At 38.6% G+C, this 16,301-nt stretch overlaps 1 protein-coding gene across 3 annotated transcripts in view; it reads right to left on the reverse strand.

Annotated features, from left to right (window-relative positions):
* PRIM2 (DNA primase subunit 2) overlaps nucleotides 1-16,301 on the reverse strand; it is a 257,546-nt gene that overhangs the window by 195,395 nt on the left and 45,850 nt on the right. For all 3 annotated transcript variants that reach the window (XM_046639613.1, XM_046639612.1, XM_046639614.1), the window contains exons 6-7: nucleotides 12,309-12,404; nucleotides 9,748-9,885 (exon numbers count right to left, since the gene is read on the reverse strand). In XM_046639613.1, the coding sequence (XP_046495569.1) occupies nucleotides 9,748-9,885; nucleotides 12,309-12,404 (234 nt within the window). The remainder of the gene's footprint in view (nucleotides 1-9,747; nucleotides 9,886-12,308; nucleotides 12,405-16,301) is intronic.

Here is a 16,301-nt window from a genome sequence, read left to right on the forward strand (position 1 = left end):
ACTCTTAGTGCCTTTTCAAAAATTTAGGGGAAACCAAACCTGTGCATTTGGTTATTCTCAATTCTGTCATTCCTCGACTATTTCTAGTATCAACTATTATTTCTATCAACTCGGGGACAATTTTCACTTGTTTTTATTTTTGTTTTGAACTTACACATTATTCTCCTAGAACACTCCAGATAACATTTTCTGCACCACTCCAATTTCTGTGCATACGCTGCCTACTTGAGTTCACAGTTCTCTCTGTGTCACTTGGAAAAAGACATTTAAGCCTTAATAAGATTTTTATTTCTGAGACACAAGATTCACAATGCATGCAAATCAGAAGATGGATTCTGCACTCCCTGACAAGTTCCTCAAATATATGTATGCAATTAAATAAACAAGCAGTGAAATTTGAAGGTACAGAATTAGAAACTGGTATATGGACAGTATTCACCTGCCTAAATAGAGAAACGTCATGGCTTGTTATCAGCCGAGAGTATGCACAAGGGAGAAACAGAGGGAACTTAGAAATGAAGACAAATAACAGTCGTCTTATTCCCCACCCTCTACCCTGCCCATAAAAAAGACAAGGTCAAAGGATTGTTCAACCCTAGGAAAGAGCCCCACAAAACCCAGCCCAGAGCTGACATCTCTGAACTCTCTCTGCGATGCCACACTATGTTCACCACTCTCTTTTCCACGCTACCTCTGTGCCCAGCACACCCCTCTTTTACTGACCGCAGCGTGTGGTGACTGCTGACATCTCGCCCCCACTGCTGCCCCTCTCACATTCTGAGCACTCTGAAAGCTTCATTATTCTTGTGTCCCCAGCGTTTCTACGTAGCACATAGCAAATACTCAAGAAAAGTTACTGAATTGAACTTCAATAAAAATATTTTTCTAAACATTATACAACTATGACAAAAATACATGACACTCAGTTATAAAGGAAAACCAAACTGACTATAACCAAACACTTCTTTTTAATATTTATTCTTTCTCTGGCACATAATTATTAAGTGTCATGGTAAAAGAACAGACCTGGGCGATTTAATATTGGATGTGGCCAATCCTATTTCCATGAGACAAAGTTGGTTTAATTAATACAATATTTTACTTTAGTTTAAATTCCTCTGTGTCGTGTGTGTATGTTTGTGTGTCTCTCCCTTGTTCTTACTCTTTCTCTCATTAATGATGAAGCAGAAAATCTTAACTTTAAGAAAACTGAAACTCAAAGATGTATACATAATCATTACTTTTCAATGTCCCGTCACTGTTAAAAATTACACTCTCAACACTTAATCAATCCTGTAACATTTTCTGTATTCCTAGATCCCCTTGTGCAAAATTTTTAAATTGGAAAACTCACAGGAGATGCATCTTTCTTTGTAGCAACTGAATAAATTTTTGCTCTATGAGAGTAGAACTGTCAAAGAATTGAATTTACAAGTACCTACCAAAAAAAAAACTATTTCAGTATTCAGGTGTTCCCTAGCAACTGAATCTGCTGATATTTTCTCATCACAAGTAAGTAATAGGGATAAAAATCTGTGTTTCAGTGCACTCTGGTGTCAATGAAAGCAATGTAGCTCAGCGAAAAAAAATAAAACTATAAATAATGTGTAAAAATACTAAATATTTTCTAGCCAGTCTAGGCTGAGGCTTTAAAATGGGTAATTATAACTCTCAAACATGATAAATGACCTGAGGAACAGAAGTGTTTATAAAAGGGTTGAGGGGGATCTTATCTTTTCTCTGAATGGGGACGGAGGTGTGCAAGGGACACAAGGGTGAACACAAACATAGTAACCTAAGAATTTCTGTGGAGAGTGAGCTCAACCATGAAGAATGAAGCTGCTGTTCTCAAGGCAGCTGGAGTTTAAGTTTGGTTTACCCTGCATCGTAAGTTTCTAAACAAAATACTAAACTCTCATCTTCTATACTCCAGAGAAAAACTGTTAAAAGAGGAACAATTTTAACGACTGCAGCCCACTGCAATAGTTCTTCAGAGGGATTTTGAGGTCATAAACTCTTGCAGTGGAGATTTCAGAAATATTCTGCATGTGTAGCACTTCACACATATTATCAGGCACTTCATGCTTTCCTTTGAGAAACAGCACACTGAAGTGCAACCCCGCTGAACTCTAGCTCTCTCAACAAATGCAGAGAATACAAACATGCAGCTCTCACAAGCTAACTCATGAGATCCTGAGCACCCACTCCTCACGAGGCACTGGGCTAGGCATCAGAGATCATTAGTTGAATATGGTCAATCCCTACCCTGGAGAAGTTGAATATGGGTGAACCCCTACCCTGGAAAACCCTACATCTAAAACACGTAATGGAAACACCATTCTAGGCAGGGTGAATCAGAGAAAGCGGGAGCGGGGCAGAGGTACTGGACTGGGCCTGAAGAGAGGCAACAAACTATAGTCAAAAGGGCTCCAAACTTGAATGTAAGACCTATAGCAAAGGACCCGGTTCCTTCATAATTAGCTGCATGAGTTTTGGTAAGCCATTCGACCTTTCTGGGGCTAACCTTTCAGGGACAAAATGAAGAGGCCTGACTGGTAAGTTTTACTGAGAGCCTCTTATAAAAGCAAGCATTGTGCTAATAAGCACTACCATGCAGAATAGGACATGCAAGCACATTCACTGATAGCTAGAGTTTGCATTCTAGTTGCCAAGAAAAAGGACAAGATAACACACAAATGATTACCACACAACTCTAAAATCCTTTCCTGCTCTAAAAATTCTATGTCTAAGTGCTGCCAACATGGGCTGGGAACTAGAAAGCAGAGAACCTGAAATAAGCAAATCATTAAAATTCTTGCCACCAATAATTTCCATAAGCACAAAATGCAGAACTATACTAAGAACAATAGGGAGAAATAAAAGGAAAAATCAAAACCTCTTAAAATATTCTTCACATGAACTAGCCCCTTCAAATGAACACCTAAAAAATATATAGCACTTTGGAATTTTTAATGAACTTTCACATACATTACTGATTTTTTTCAATGAATGAAACCTCTTCTATCAAAAACCTAGAAGATTTCAGTAAAACAAGAAAGTGACTTTTATTCAATCCTTTTCTATGAAGGGTGCTAAAAGCCTCATTTTCTAAAATAAAATACATATGGAGAAAGATGCCAAGACTCACTTGTAATGACTTGTTCATTTCTGGTATTCAGTTCGTTGTGCCCGCCTGATCGCCACACCCAACCTTGAAACACTCAGTTTGGTATTTGGTCCTTTTCCGTCTATTCTTTACTCCTTAGAAATTGCATCAACTAGTATGGCTTGAAATTCCACAACCATGTGGATGACTCCCAAATCTATGTCTTAATCTCTAAGCATTCTTCTGAGTTTCAACCCAAATTTACCAAAATGTCCTGTTAATCCAACATGCTCAACAGGCCCAATACCAAAGTCATTTTCTCTCCCAAAATTCTCACATCCCTATTGTTCAAACACATCTCCAATAGTCCATGCTTTCCAGCACCTAACCATTTATCTCTACTGCTCTCTGCAAACTGTTCATCTTCCTATAGCCAATCAGTGAAAGCCAGTACCAACTCTATCTTTTCTCTAAATTCTCTGAGCTTAGGTGATACAACTCTCAGGACACTCCCCATTTTCCACCTAGTCACTGAGTCCTTTACGTACATCCTAGCTCCCCCTACTAGACAAGAGGGTTCTTGAGGGTCAGAGTCCTGTCTCATAAACTTCCCATTTCACGCACCACGTAGGCACTACTCAGTAAACCTGACATATGTTAAAGAACTATGTGTGGAATGGACAACAAATTGTAAACTGGACATTATAAAGGGCTTAACAAACCCAATACCTCACAAATAGAGCAACGATCAAGTTCAGCTTGGCATCCTCAGTCAACAGACGTGTCTCAAAGTTGAAAGAGCACGTTTATTTTTTCTCCCAAAACGAATGAATTCTTTCTCTTAGTTTCATGGCTTTCAACTGCAATGCTCTGTTTCCTATAGCTCAGTACCGGGAGAGAATAAATGGGCCGGAGCCTGGAAGTAAAGGTGGAGGGGAAGGCGTGTCATCCACTGCTTGCGTATTGACAGATTAACTGCAGCACTGATGGGTTCATTGCAACCAGTTTAAAATAACATTAAATAATGAGGAAGCCATATTAGAACAGACATTAATCAACCCAAAACCCAAGGAAATGAACTAGACACAAATAAGACAAAGGAAATTCCTGTATGATTCCAAAGTAAGTAACCATTCAAGAAAATTATATTTAACCACAGCTTAAGTAACTAAACTGAATACTGCTTTTTAAAAGAATAAAAGGTTTAAGAGAATTCCAAGTTCCTTATAAATAAAAATTACTTGATCAAGTGCCGACAAAGAGTATTTTTGCAAAGCAACAAGTACTTAGTGAGCCAGAGACTCAACTAGTCTTCTAAAAATGTAAAAAAGAAAATCCTTTTCAGAAAAAAAAAATCCCTACTTTTCTCGGCAACTCCAGGAAAGACTGCTTACTTGCCTGTCAATCATTTCCTCGGGAACTTCTCAAAGTCCTTCTTTCTGTACCTAAATTAGAAGTGTACAAATACATTTTCTGCTTTTCTTATGTTTAACCAGTACCTTCTAATGATGAGTCTCACACAGAGAAAGTGAAGTTAGTCACACTAGGTGAGAAAAAAGAGAAGTTGCCTTAAAGAAACTCAGCTACAATTGAAGAAGCTGTCCTGGTTTTTAAGAACAAAGCCCGTTCTACTGCTTAATGACAGAGTGGAGGTATACAAAAACTCAAGCTCAGCTGTGGGCCCGCCTCTCTCCCTCTAACTTACCATACTCTTCCCGTGTGAGCCCACAGTCTCATGGCTTCACATTCTCCTCCCCAGAAATCCAGACTTCTGAAGCCAACTTCACACTTGCTGCCTCCATCTGGATGACTAACAAGTATCTGCCACTTAACAAGGTCAAACAGAAGACTTGATTTTATTTTTCGTACTTCTCTCAGTCTTCTGCATCTTGGTAAAAGGCATCACTCTTAATCAATTATTCAGGCCAAAAGTCTAGGCAGGAACACAGTGGTCTGGACTAGAGAACCTAAAGCCAGACTGCATGGATTCAAATCCTGCTCCTCACTGCTTGAGCAAAGACACTGCAAGACTCAGGGAGTAATAATGCTACCCACGTGAGAGGGTTACTATGAACCTTAAATATGTCAATTCACGTAAAGCTTTTACACACCTGGAAAATACTACATTTTTATTAAGCTTAAGCTATCATTATTATTATTATCCTGATTCCTCTTCTGTCACGCCCAGTCTGTCAAGTCAATAATACTTCAAAACCATGACTTGTCTCAAGTGTTACCACCACAACCACCCTATTTCAAGCCACCATCCAGACTAGTGGGATAAACTAGTCTTCCTGCTTCCACTCCTTCTATACCTTCCAAAGCAGTTTTCAAGCAGCAGCCACACAGTCTATTTAAAACATAAATCAGATCATATCACTCCCTTATTCAAAACCCAGGGTTTTCCACTACATTAGGCTAAAAAACAAACTCCTTACCCCAGTTTATTCAAAGTTCCACATCGAGCCACTGCAGTCCCATCCTCTACGCTCTCTGCTAGCTCACTTCACTCCAGCTACACTGGCCTTTCTCATTCCGCAAAATGCCAAGATTCCCTCCTTCGGGCCTCTGCAGTAGTGACTTTCCTCTTATGCACTTGCCTCTATATTTGTTCAGCTGGCTCCTTCATACATATAACACTGTTACTGTTTATTTCTTTAGTAACTGTCTATGTCCCACTAGAATATGAGCCTTATAAGAGAAGAAATTTCATCTATCTTGTTAAGTACTGTGTCCCTAGTAACCAAAACAATACACGGGTGAACAAATAAAAAGTTATTAAAAAATAAACCATTAACTGAAAGAACTGGTCAAAGCTTCTAAAATTGTTATGTGAAGCAAAGAAACATATCTTTCCCTCATTCTTTTCCCAAACTGGTTATCAATTTATTGCATCTCAGCTCCAAATTCACCCTCTTTGCCTGCTCTGTAACTACCCTAATATAATTGCCTTTCAATATTTCCTCAGAGTTTGAAGATCTAAATCCCCTGACAATACAATTCCTCACACAGGCACAGTTATCATCAAAAGATCCTGAGTTTTACAATAAGAAAACCTGAGACCCAGTTATGGCTCCAGCAATTACTAGCCAACATAGCCTTGAACAAATTACTTTGCCTCTCAGAGCTGCATTTTCCCCAGCTATTCGCAGATTGTAATTCCTGTCTATCTCAGAGGTTTGTGGGGAGGATCAAACGAGATAATGCATAAATAGTAAACTAAGGACAAGTGGAAGTTATTATCATTATTATTCAGTAGCCATCAGTTCAACAAAATTTTACAGAGCATTGGTCCCATGTACTAGATGAGACACTAGATATGAGATGTTAACTAAGACAGAGCCCTTACTCTCAAAGAGCTAACATTTTAGATGAGGGAAAGCACAGACTGGGAACCATTTCACCATGGCTTGGTCTTGTGCAGAGTGCTGTGGGAGCACGGAGGAGACACACTTTGCACAATCTTGGGGCTTAGGAGAGGCTTCCTGGAGGAAGCAGGGCCATGCCGAGTCTCAAAGGATCAGCAGAGTGAGAAAAGAGTTCTTATCAAATGAGAAGGTAATGTCCACCTTTTACTAGTCCTAGAGGCTGTTCAAAAGCCAGATTTGTCACATTATCACAAACACCACATGATTACACGTTGAGAACAAGCTTTCAGAAATTGCCTAGGGAAAAATTCTTCTATCAACTTAGACTTCCTCCAGCATCATTTATTTCATCCTCTACTGCTAATGAAAATATCTGTTTTTTTAATCTTTAGGGCAATTTTTCTCATCTGACAACAATATTTCCATTAATAAGGCTGAAATTTTTTAATTACATACTCCAAGGTCAAATCTTCCTCACAGGAAAGGACGATAATAAAGAGACCACAGCAGTAGGTTGAAATTTCTCCTTCACCAGAGCCCTAAAGAAACTCCTTCCCTTCCTTCCGGCCTCCTCCCACAGCTGTCAGCACAGGTTCCCACACAATACACTCCACCCACTCTCCTGCATGATAAGGCAAGGCTTCTCTGGAGAGAGAACTTCTCAACCAGACTTGACCCTGACCCACTCACGAGAGAGCCAAGCACTGCCTGAAGCAGCAAGTCCCTCATATCAAATCCAAAGACACTGAGGCCAGAGCTCTTCACAACGCACTGGCAGTCAGGACAAAGTCATTAAAAGTAAGTCTGAATCCACTAAAGCAGAACGTAGACATACCCTATACCCTACAATTCCAATCGTAGCATACAACCAACAGATAGGTGTTTGCCAAAGATGTCCTGGAATGTTCGGAACAGCAGTGTTGGTAATAACCAAAAGCAAGACAACAAAACCCAAATGCCTTTCAACATTAGAATGAGTAAGTAAATTGTAATAAAGTCAATAAGAGTTGAGATGAATCCAAATCATGTGTCACCTGAGAGGATGAAATGAAAAGAAAATACCATCACTTCTATGATATTCCTGCTCAAGACATATAACTCGAATCTAAACATCAGACAAACCCAAATTGAGAGATATTCTACAAAATAACTAGCCTATAACCTTTGAAACATAGTTATAAAGTCAAGGAGATATTCCAGACTGAAGGAGACTAAAGAGACTTGACAACTAAGTAACACACGTGAATTAGGATTGGATCATTTTGAAATAAAGGACATGATCGAGACAACTGGTGAAACTTGAATGGGGTCTGAGGATTACGTGGTAGTCATGTATTGCTGCTAATTACCTTATTTTGACAGCTGAACTGTGGTTATGCGGGAGGACGTCTCTGTTTGTAGGTATTATACGCTAAAGTATTGGTGATGAGACACCACGTTGGGAACTTATTCTCACACGGTTTAGGGAAAGTTATCATTTTTTACTTGCAACTTCTCTGTACATTTGTAATTATTTCAGAATTCTAAAAAGTTATTAAATTTTTTTTTAAAGTATGTTGGAGGAGGGCAAGCACAAACGGGAGGGAGGGGGAAGAGAAAGGAATTCAAAGTTCAAATGTTATATTTCTTACCAACAAGTTACAAAGTCTAAGTGCAATTTACCAAAAAAAATGAATTTACTGCTAACCTAGGAACTCGTGGAGTTTTGTCTTCAATCTCAGTATGTTTAGATCCCCCATCTTCTGCCCAGAAAGTAGAAAAACATTTGTAAAATTTGCAAAAAGTCTGCCACATATCTTTCTTTGTACATTAGAGTATAAGGAAGATACACTGAATAGCAAACACACATGTGCCCATTTTTATTAGGAAGGAAGGCTTTTTTCAGAAGCACCCAAACAACTCATATTTTTCAGCCAGAATTACACTGCATCACATGCACAGACCAACAATTTGGAAAGGAGAAGGAAACCACCATGATCAGCTCAAGGGTGGTACCAAAATTACAGAAGCTTTCTGAAATATGTGGTGATATTTTTGTTTGTCCTGGAGACTGGTGGCCACTATTGCCAGTTAGCGGATGAGGGCAAGGGATGCTCAATGTCCCGAAAAGTACATGGCTGTTTCACACAAAGATATGCTGTCCAAAAAGTCAAGAGAGAAAATGGGTGAACAAAACCAACAATAATAAAAGAAGAGGAATGGGCAACCGTAGGTCACATCAGTGTCTGCCACAGAGACTGACAGCAGGGAAAGACATTGTCCTTATCTGTAAACGGATCTTAGTCCAGGGTAAGTCACAGACAAGCAAAGAAACAATTTAAAAACTTTACTGAGGATAAAAAACAAGCAAACATAGGATTAGAGAGGCAGGAAGAATATTAACAGTTATTAAACACCTATGATGCCAGGTGTTTCATAAATTGCCTTATTTAATATCACCAGAGTTAACATTTTAGTCTTCCCAAATGTAGATATAGCTGAATTATATATGGTTAGGTAACCCCAGAAAGTCAATAATAAAAATTACCTATACCAGAAAATATTACAATTTTTAACTCAAAAAGAAGGTTGGCCTATATCTTAATCAGTATAACTTAAAAAGAGCCACATTACATAACTTTGAAGTTCTCTTCAGCATTAAGTACCCCAAAAAAGTATTAAAAAACTAGACTTGGATTAAAAGGCATCAATACTCCTAAATGTGTGTATTTTTAAAATGTTATTACTTAACTGTAACACTTGCAACAGATCTCTTAAAAAGCACTGATCATGTTATTTACTCAACACGGCTACCGCTAATTTCACCCAGCAGCAGGCTGTTCATTGCAGCACCAGTGTATCACCGTTTCTAGTACTTATGATAAAGACTTTCTTCTACAGTGCCCTCTCCTGACACCGAATACCAATTTAGAACAGAAATCTAGGGGCTATACCCACCAAAGGCCACACTAATTGTGAAGTGCTATATGTGAAATCCGTCTCCAAGGAAAAAGGACATGACCTTGAAGAAACCCACAGAGGCCACTCATAAAATTAATCAGCTCACCATTAGTATTACTAGGAAAAAGAAAACTAACTGTGAGTAGTAATAAATAAAAACCTAGTGGTCCTAGAATTACCAGTACAACATCATAAGCCATTTGAATGTCATTACGAAAATTAAATTATTTCTTAAGAAGTACAGAACAAAACTACCAAAGACACGTAATTGAAAATGTGAACATGTGGAAATAAAGTGAACATGGAAATATGGAAATAAAGTGAAATACTCACTGCCAAAGCCTTGGACAGTTTGGCTCTAAATTCATTCAGGATGATTGCCACAATGTCTTTAAGTGGTACATAAGCAAAGCCATTTTCCAAATAGACTTTCCTTCCTCGGAACAAATCCAGAGCATCAGCAAAAGGGATCTGAATTCAGAGTGAAATGGGAAAGGAAGTCAGTACCTGTCATTATGAAATCCTGCTAAGTCTTCACAAGTACTAAGTCTAAACAAAATTCTCCCTGTGAGAAATTCATTAACCAAGAAAAAGCAAACAACAAAAAAGATCAATTTACACTTCTTAAAACTAAACAATCAGCATCAGGAAGAAGCGGCAGTTCAAAAATGTGTTCATTTCAGAGTAGATGTTCTGAAAAACAGTAATAAGCTAAGTTAGAATGCTTTTTTAATTCTTAACTCATGAATTTACAAATTACAATCCCCAGGATTTAAAACTCCTAACTCCAGCCCTCTAAGCTCACTGCATCCCCTCCTATGACATACTCCACATTTTATTCTGCATCAAGTAGAATCCTAATGTGTATACAATATGTTCAGTGCTGAAAATTACTAGCAAGCAAAGTAATTCCAAATTTCTTCATCTATGTTTCCAGTCTTTCTCTAGAGAAATATACTGGAAAAGCTAATCTCAACACTAAGAAATAGAAATAATAACAAGTTTTCAGTTTTGATATTGAAATAAGTATTTGCCAGTAAATATTTAAAAGAAAAAGACTACTAGTACTCTACTTACATTTTTTTTTAAAAAAAAGATTGGCACCTGAGCTAACAACTGTTGCCAATCTTTTTTTTTTCTTTCTTCTTCTCCCCAAAGCCACCCAGTACACAGTCGTTTATTCCAGTTGTGAGTGCCTCTGGTTGTGCCATGTGGTATGCCACCTTAGCACAGCCTGATGAGTGGTGCCATGTCCACGCATGGGATCCGAATTGGCAAAACCCTGGGCCGCTGAAGCAGAGCGCATGAACTTAACCACTCGGCCATGGGGCCGGCCCCTCTACTTACATTTTTAAAAGTCCTATGAACTATTCTAAAATTGTAAGATATGAACAGAATATGACATTAGTAAACTGTAAAAATCATCCTTACTCTCCAAGAGTTTTTCTCCTTAAAAATAAGGTAAAAAAATGAGGTGAAAAAAATGAGCCCAAATTGCCACGAGCCCAGTTTTAGGGAGGAGTTAAATCCATATGCCTAAGATTCTCCCACATATCCCATGACACCACACAATAAACAGATTGTGTGGTTTTTAACAAACAGCTTTTGATTTATAGATTTCTACGTCTGCAACACAGTCATCATCCTGTAAGAGCTCATCACGTAGTTACGAAAACAAGACAGACACACATGGAAAGTCAAACAGCTCTACGGGGCGGTATGTGCGACATGGCACCAAACAAAGAGTTCACCCAGCACACATCAGAGGAGGAGGCAAGAGGGTTTATCTCCACAATCCAGGCAAGAGAGGGGGATAGAAGTTTGGACATGTGAGTTCTAGTCCAAGCTCTATTACTGACTAGCCTTATGATTTCAGTACATTTAATGAATGTTTCTAAACCTCAGCGGCAAGATTTATAAAACCAGGGAAGGGAAGGAAGAGATGGTCTAAATGACCCTTAGGGGTTCTTTAGCTCTAATACTCTATGATTCTAGCTTATTAGGGTGGTCACAGTGGAAATAAAAATGCCCAAGCAGAAGCAAAAGGTGATGTGAAGGCTGAGTAACAGGAAATGTGTGGTGTGGGAGGAATAAATACTGATTCCCCCAGTCTAAGCCTGGAAGGCTGACTGAATGATGGCCTAAATGGTAGAAATAGGGAAGCCACATGGAGAGCTAAGGTGGAGGCAGGATTTTAAACTACTGGCGCTCACCAATAATAATCACTACATTCTTTTCAAAGGAAATTGTGGTGTTGCAGCTATCAAATTTTAACATGAATTTCAGCTTTCCCTTCTTCCCCTTCTGGAATTACTCAGTCCAGCAGTCATTCAATGGGTTAAAGTACAGCAGGTGTCTGTGCTGAGGGCAGAGGGCAGCAGAGGTGGCTCAGCGCGAGCTGCCAGAACCTGAGCAGGTTGAAGACGGCCCTGCCTCAGGAGAGGAAATCGGCAGAGGTGTCAGAGCTCTAATGGAACGAGAGAGTCCACGTAGGGCCGACAGTCCGAGCAGGACGTGAGGGCCCAGAGCGGCAAGAAAGGCCTCCATGCAGGGCAGTGATCCAGACACGGTGTTGGGGCCAAGCGGGTGATGAGAGTTTCCCGGCAGGCGGCACCCCGCACAGGTATAGAAGCCTAAGCATGTGAGGAGAGTATTCCTCTAAGAGAATGGCCTGCAGAGGGGTGCCAGAGCACAAGCAGGGTGAGAGGGCAGTCTGTGCAGGAGGACGGCCCGGCACAGAAGGCTGGCACACCCTGAGTGGGGCGAAGATGAAATCTGGCAGGAGATAGGCTGTCGTGACAAGTGGCTACACAAACGGGTTCATTACATACATATATAAAGCTCAATGTGAAATGCCTAACAACACCTAGGAAGTACTGCAAAAACTTACATACCTTATAAACGTACTCCAGCTCCAACTTAGGCCCACCTAAACTGGTTGATGAGGCAATGATCTCCTGTTCTCGGAGGTTCTTCTCTTCTTCACTTATCTAAAAGGAAACATAGTTTACACTGCTTAAGAAATTACAAGTCTTCATTCAGTTTTACTAAAATACTTTCCTGTTCTAGTGAAGATTCTATACTTTTATTAAAAATGTTTAAATCCTGATATCTCAAATCATTCCTAATATGATTACTGAATCAATATTATCATTAATGAAGCCAAAATAGGAAAGAAAATTTAAATTCAATATACTTTTGAATTTCTACTCTGTCAATTTCTGAGGACATATACCAAAATAATACCAGCAGAGAAACAAAAAGCATAAAGCAAAAAAGGAAAAGAATTATTAAAAAAAAACTGAGGTTAATAGAGATGAAAAATGAGCTTATCCCAATCCAAGAGTTATGTTAATTTATTAAAATATCCATTTGCAGTTAAGAGTAGTTTAACTATTTCTCAATTTTCTAGCCACATAAAACAACTCCAAACTTTAAACACTAGCTTTTCTAGGAACAACTATAAATCCATTATCTCAGACTAATTATGGCTTTACAAAGAAAAGATTGATAGATCTGACTAGATAAAACTTTTTAACTTCTACAGAGGAAAATAAAAGGTCTAAAAATGAAGATGAAATATAAATGACAAACTGAGGGAAATATTTATATCATTTGACATCCGAGTTACTCTCAATAAACCGCTAGGTAGTAGGACCTAAGTACTAGTATTCCAAAAGTAAAACACAGCCAATATTCATATAAGTGAAAATAACCAAAGTAAATTGAAATAATAATGCAGTATTATTTCCCACCTATTAAAAAATGGCAAAAGTCAAAAAGATTTAGAACACATAGTGCCGGGACAATCTTTGCGTGGGGCACTTTGACAATACATATCAAAAAGCCTTAAAACGTGCAGACCCTGACAATTTTACTTCCAGAATAAATCTTAAGTAAATAACAAGACAAATACACAAATAGGAACAACTTCTCTTCATCACAATATTATTTTTAATAATAAGGAAAAAAGCTAAAAGTATTTGGTTAAATAAATCGCAGTAGAACTTCATGTTTCAGTAAAGCAGGCTATATGATTCAGATCAACCTCTCACAGAAATCAAAGAAAAAACACTGATAAAATTTTTAAAAGCATCTCTTTTAAAGCACAGAAGACATATAAATAGATAGATAGATAAAAACCACACCCATATGAAGTGGAGTATCTAACAAGAGACCCTCCCGCTCAGATACCATGGGCCATCAGGGAAATCCCCAGCCTTGAACTTGTTGTAAGGTGGTCCTAGACACCTGGCAGAAGCAAACTCAAATCTCCTCTGAAGGAAAGCACATTCACAGTGTGCCTCAAAGGATGCCTGCAAATACATTTTCAAGTACAATGTCAAGCACATTGTATTTTATAAAAAGGCACACAATAAAACATCACTTCATGAGCAAAAACAAAAGAAAAAGACTCATAAAGTATACAGATAACAACTATGTTAATATGTGTAAAGAAATGAAAGACAAGCATGATGATATCTATATGAACAGGAAACTATAAAAAGTGATTTGTGAGAGAAAGATCTTCTAGAAACAGACAAAAAGTTCAGGAACAGAAATTAAAAATTCCGGGAAATCATAAAGAAACACCTTAAATTGCAGTAATTGTGCACTAGGTAACTTAGACCAATCCATCTGCATCAAAGGTCTCAGAGGTTACTTAGGAATTGCCAGGCCAAGAGGCAAGCCCTGTCATTTAAAGCCCACTTTTACATTCATTAATTCTGGGAAAGCAGCTTCAAAGAGACTCTGCCACAAGTGGATAACTGTTCCCTACTCTCTAGGACCTGGAAGGACTTGGATGGACATGAACCAGAAGTTTACCAGCCTTCCTAGGCATCTACAGCCCAGTTTCCAATTATCTTGTGGGCCAGTGACCTCAGATTCTGGATTCGAATTAAAATTATCCTGGACTAGCAGTGCCCACAGGCCCATGAAAGAAACAAATGAAAACCCGTCTGGAGAAAGACACAGCCCTCCTAGGCCTCAATCTACTTCTCCAAATAACTTCCCAAATACAATCTCCAGCACCCAAACAAAGATAAGATAGCACATAAGGAAGCAAGACTCCATGAGTGAGAACTAGACAGGTAGGACCAAAAACAAAAGCGTAAGGGCCAAAAAGAAAGAAACAAAACTGTCATTATTCACAGATTATATGATTAGTACCCTTAGAAAATCCAGAAAAATCCACAGGTAAACTATTAAACCTATTGACCTAATTAAACAAGATTTCTGGAGACCCAGTCAAATACAGAAAAACCAATTGTATTTCTGCATGCCAGCAGCCAAGCTCAACGATGGAATTTTTTTTAAAGTATCAAGTACCTAGGAATAAATCTAATGAAAGATGTGCAGGACCTCCACAAACAAACTGTAAAACCTTACTGAGGTTAACTGGAGAAAACCAAAATAACAGAGATATCCCACAAACAAGCACCAGAAAACTCAATATTGTAAATGTACCAATTCTCCTCAAATTGACCTATAGATTCAATATGCTCTCAAACACAATCACAATAGCTTGCATGTGTGTGTGGATATTTACAAGCTCGTTCTAAAATGTATATGGACATGCAAAGGACCAAGAACAGCCAAGACAGAAATAAGAAAAAAGATAATCAATCCAATAGAAAAATGAGCAAAAGATAGGAACAGGCACTCAAATGAGAAAGTTCAAAGGGTGAATAAAAATTTGAAAAGATGCTCAACCTCCTTAGTCATCAGTGCAAAATAAAACCATACTGAAAATGTCAACGACACAACACAGCCATTAGAATGGTTAACATTAGAAATGGAAAAAATAAATGTTGGGGAGAGTGTGGAGGAACTGGAACTCTCACATATTGTTGGTGGGAATATAAATGGTACAGCCACTTTGGAAAAAGATCTGGCAGTTCCTTATAAAACTAAGGATATCTGCCCCTAGGGTCCAGCAATCCCACTCCTAGGGATTTACCTAAGAAAAACGAAAACACATGACCACAAAAAGACTTCTATGATCCCATTTATATGGTAGAAAAAAGTTTGAATAGTGTTGCCTTTTGGAGGATGGGGACAGGCATTTACTAGGATGGAGCATGAGGAAACTCTCGGGGGTGATACTAATGTTTTGTATCTTGGTAAGTTTGAGTTGCACAAGTTTATGCATTTGTCAAAACTCATGAATGGCAGATTTAAGATTTGTAAATTTCACTGTATATAAATTCTCCTTAAATAAAAAGAACTGTTAACAAACACTGAACTCTAGTCAATAATATGCAGGCTGTAGTATTTGGTGGGAAGTAAACTGATTACTGCAACTTACGTTAAAATGGACTGATGTGTAGATAGAGGAATGGATAATATGCGAGAAAACAAGTATAGTAAAATGGAAATTACAGAATCTAGGTGGATATTCACTGTAAGATTCTTGCAACTTTTCTGTATGTTTGAAATTTTTCACACTACAATTTTGGGGGCAAAGCAACCCAATGAAGATAAGACTACATACCCACCAGGACAACTAAAATTAACTTGGACAACAAAGATGAGAATGTAGAGCATAACCTACTGACAGGAATATAAATTGCTATAATTACTTTAAAAATTCGGCATTATCTCACAAGCTGAAGGTGAACATACCCCACAACCTGGCAATTTCACTCCTAAGTATATACACTGGGGCAGAGATAAGCAAACCTTTTCTAGGAAAGGCCAAACAGAGCCAGCCCTGATGGTCTAGTGGTTAAGGTTTGGTGCTCCCACCGCTTCAGTGGTCTGAGTTCGTTTCCTGGACCTGGAACCACATCACCCCTCTGTCAGTGGCCATGCTGTGGCGGCAGCTCACATAGAACAACTAGGAGGACTTGCAATTAGAATATGCAACCATGACCTGGGGCTTT

Source organism: Equus quagga, chromosome 15 (genome assembly GCF_021613505.1).
Source record: "Equus quagga isolate Etosha38 chromosome 15, UCLA_HA_Equagga_1.0, whole genome shotgun sequence".
Taxonomy (NCBI): domain Eukaryota; kingdom Metazoa; phylum Chordata; class Mammalia; order Perissodactyla; family Equidae; genus Equus; species Equus quagga.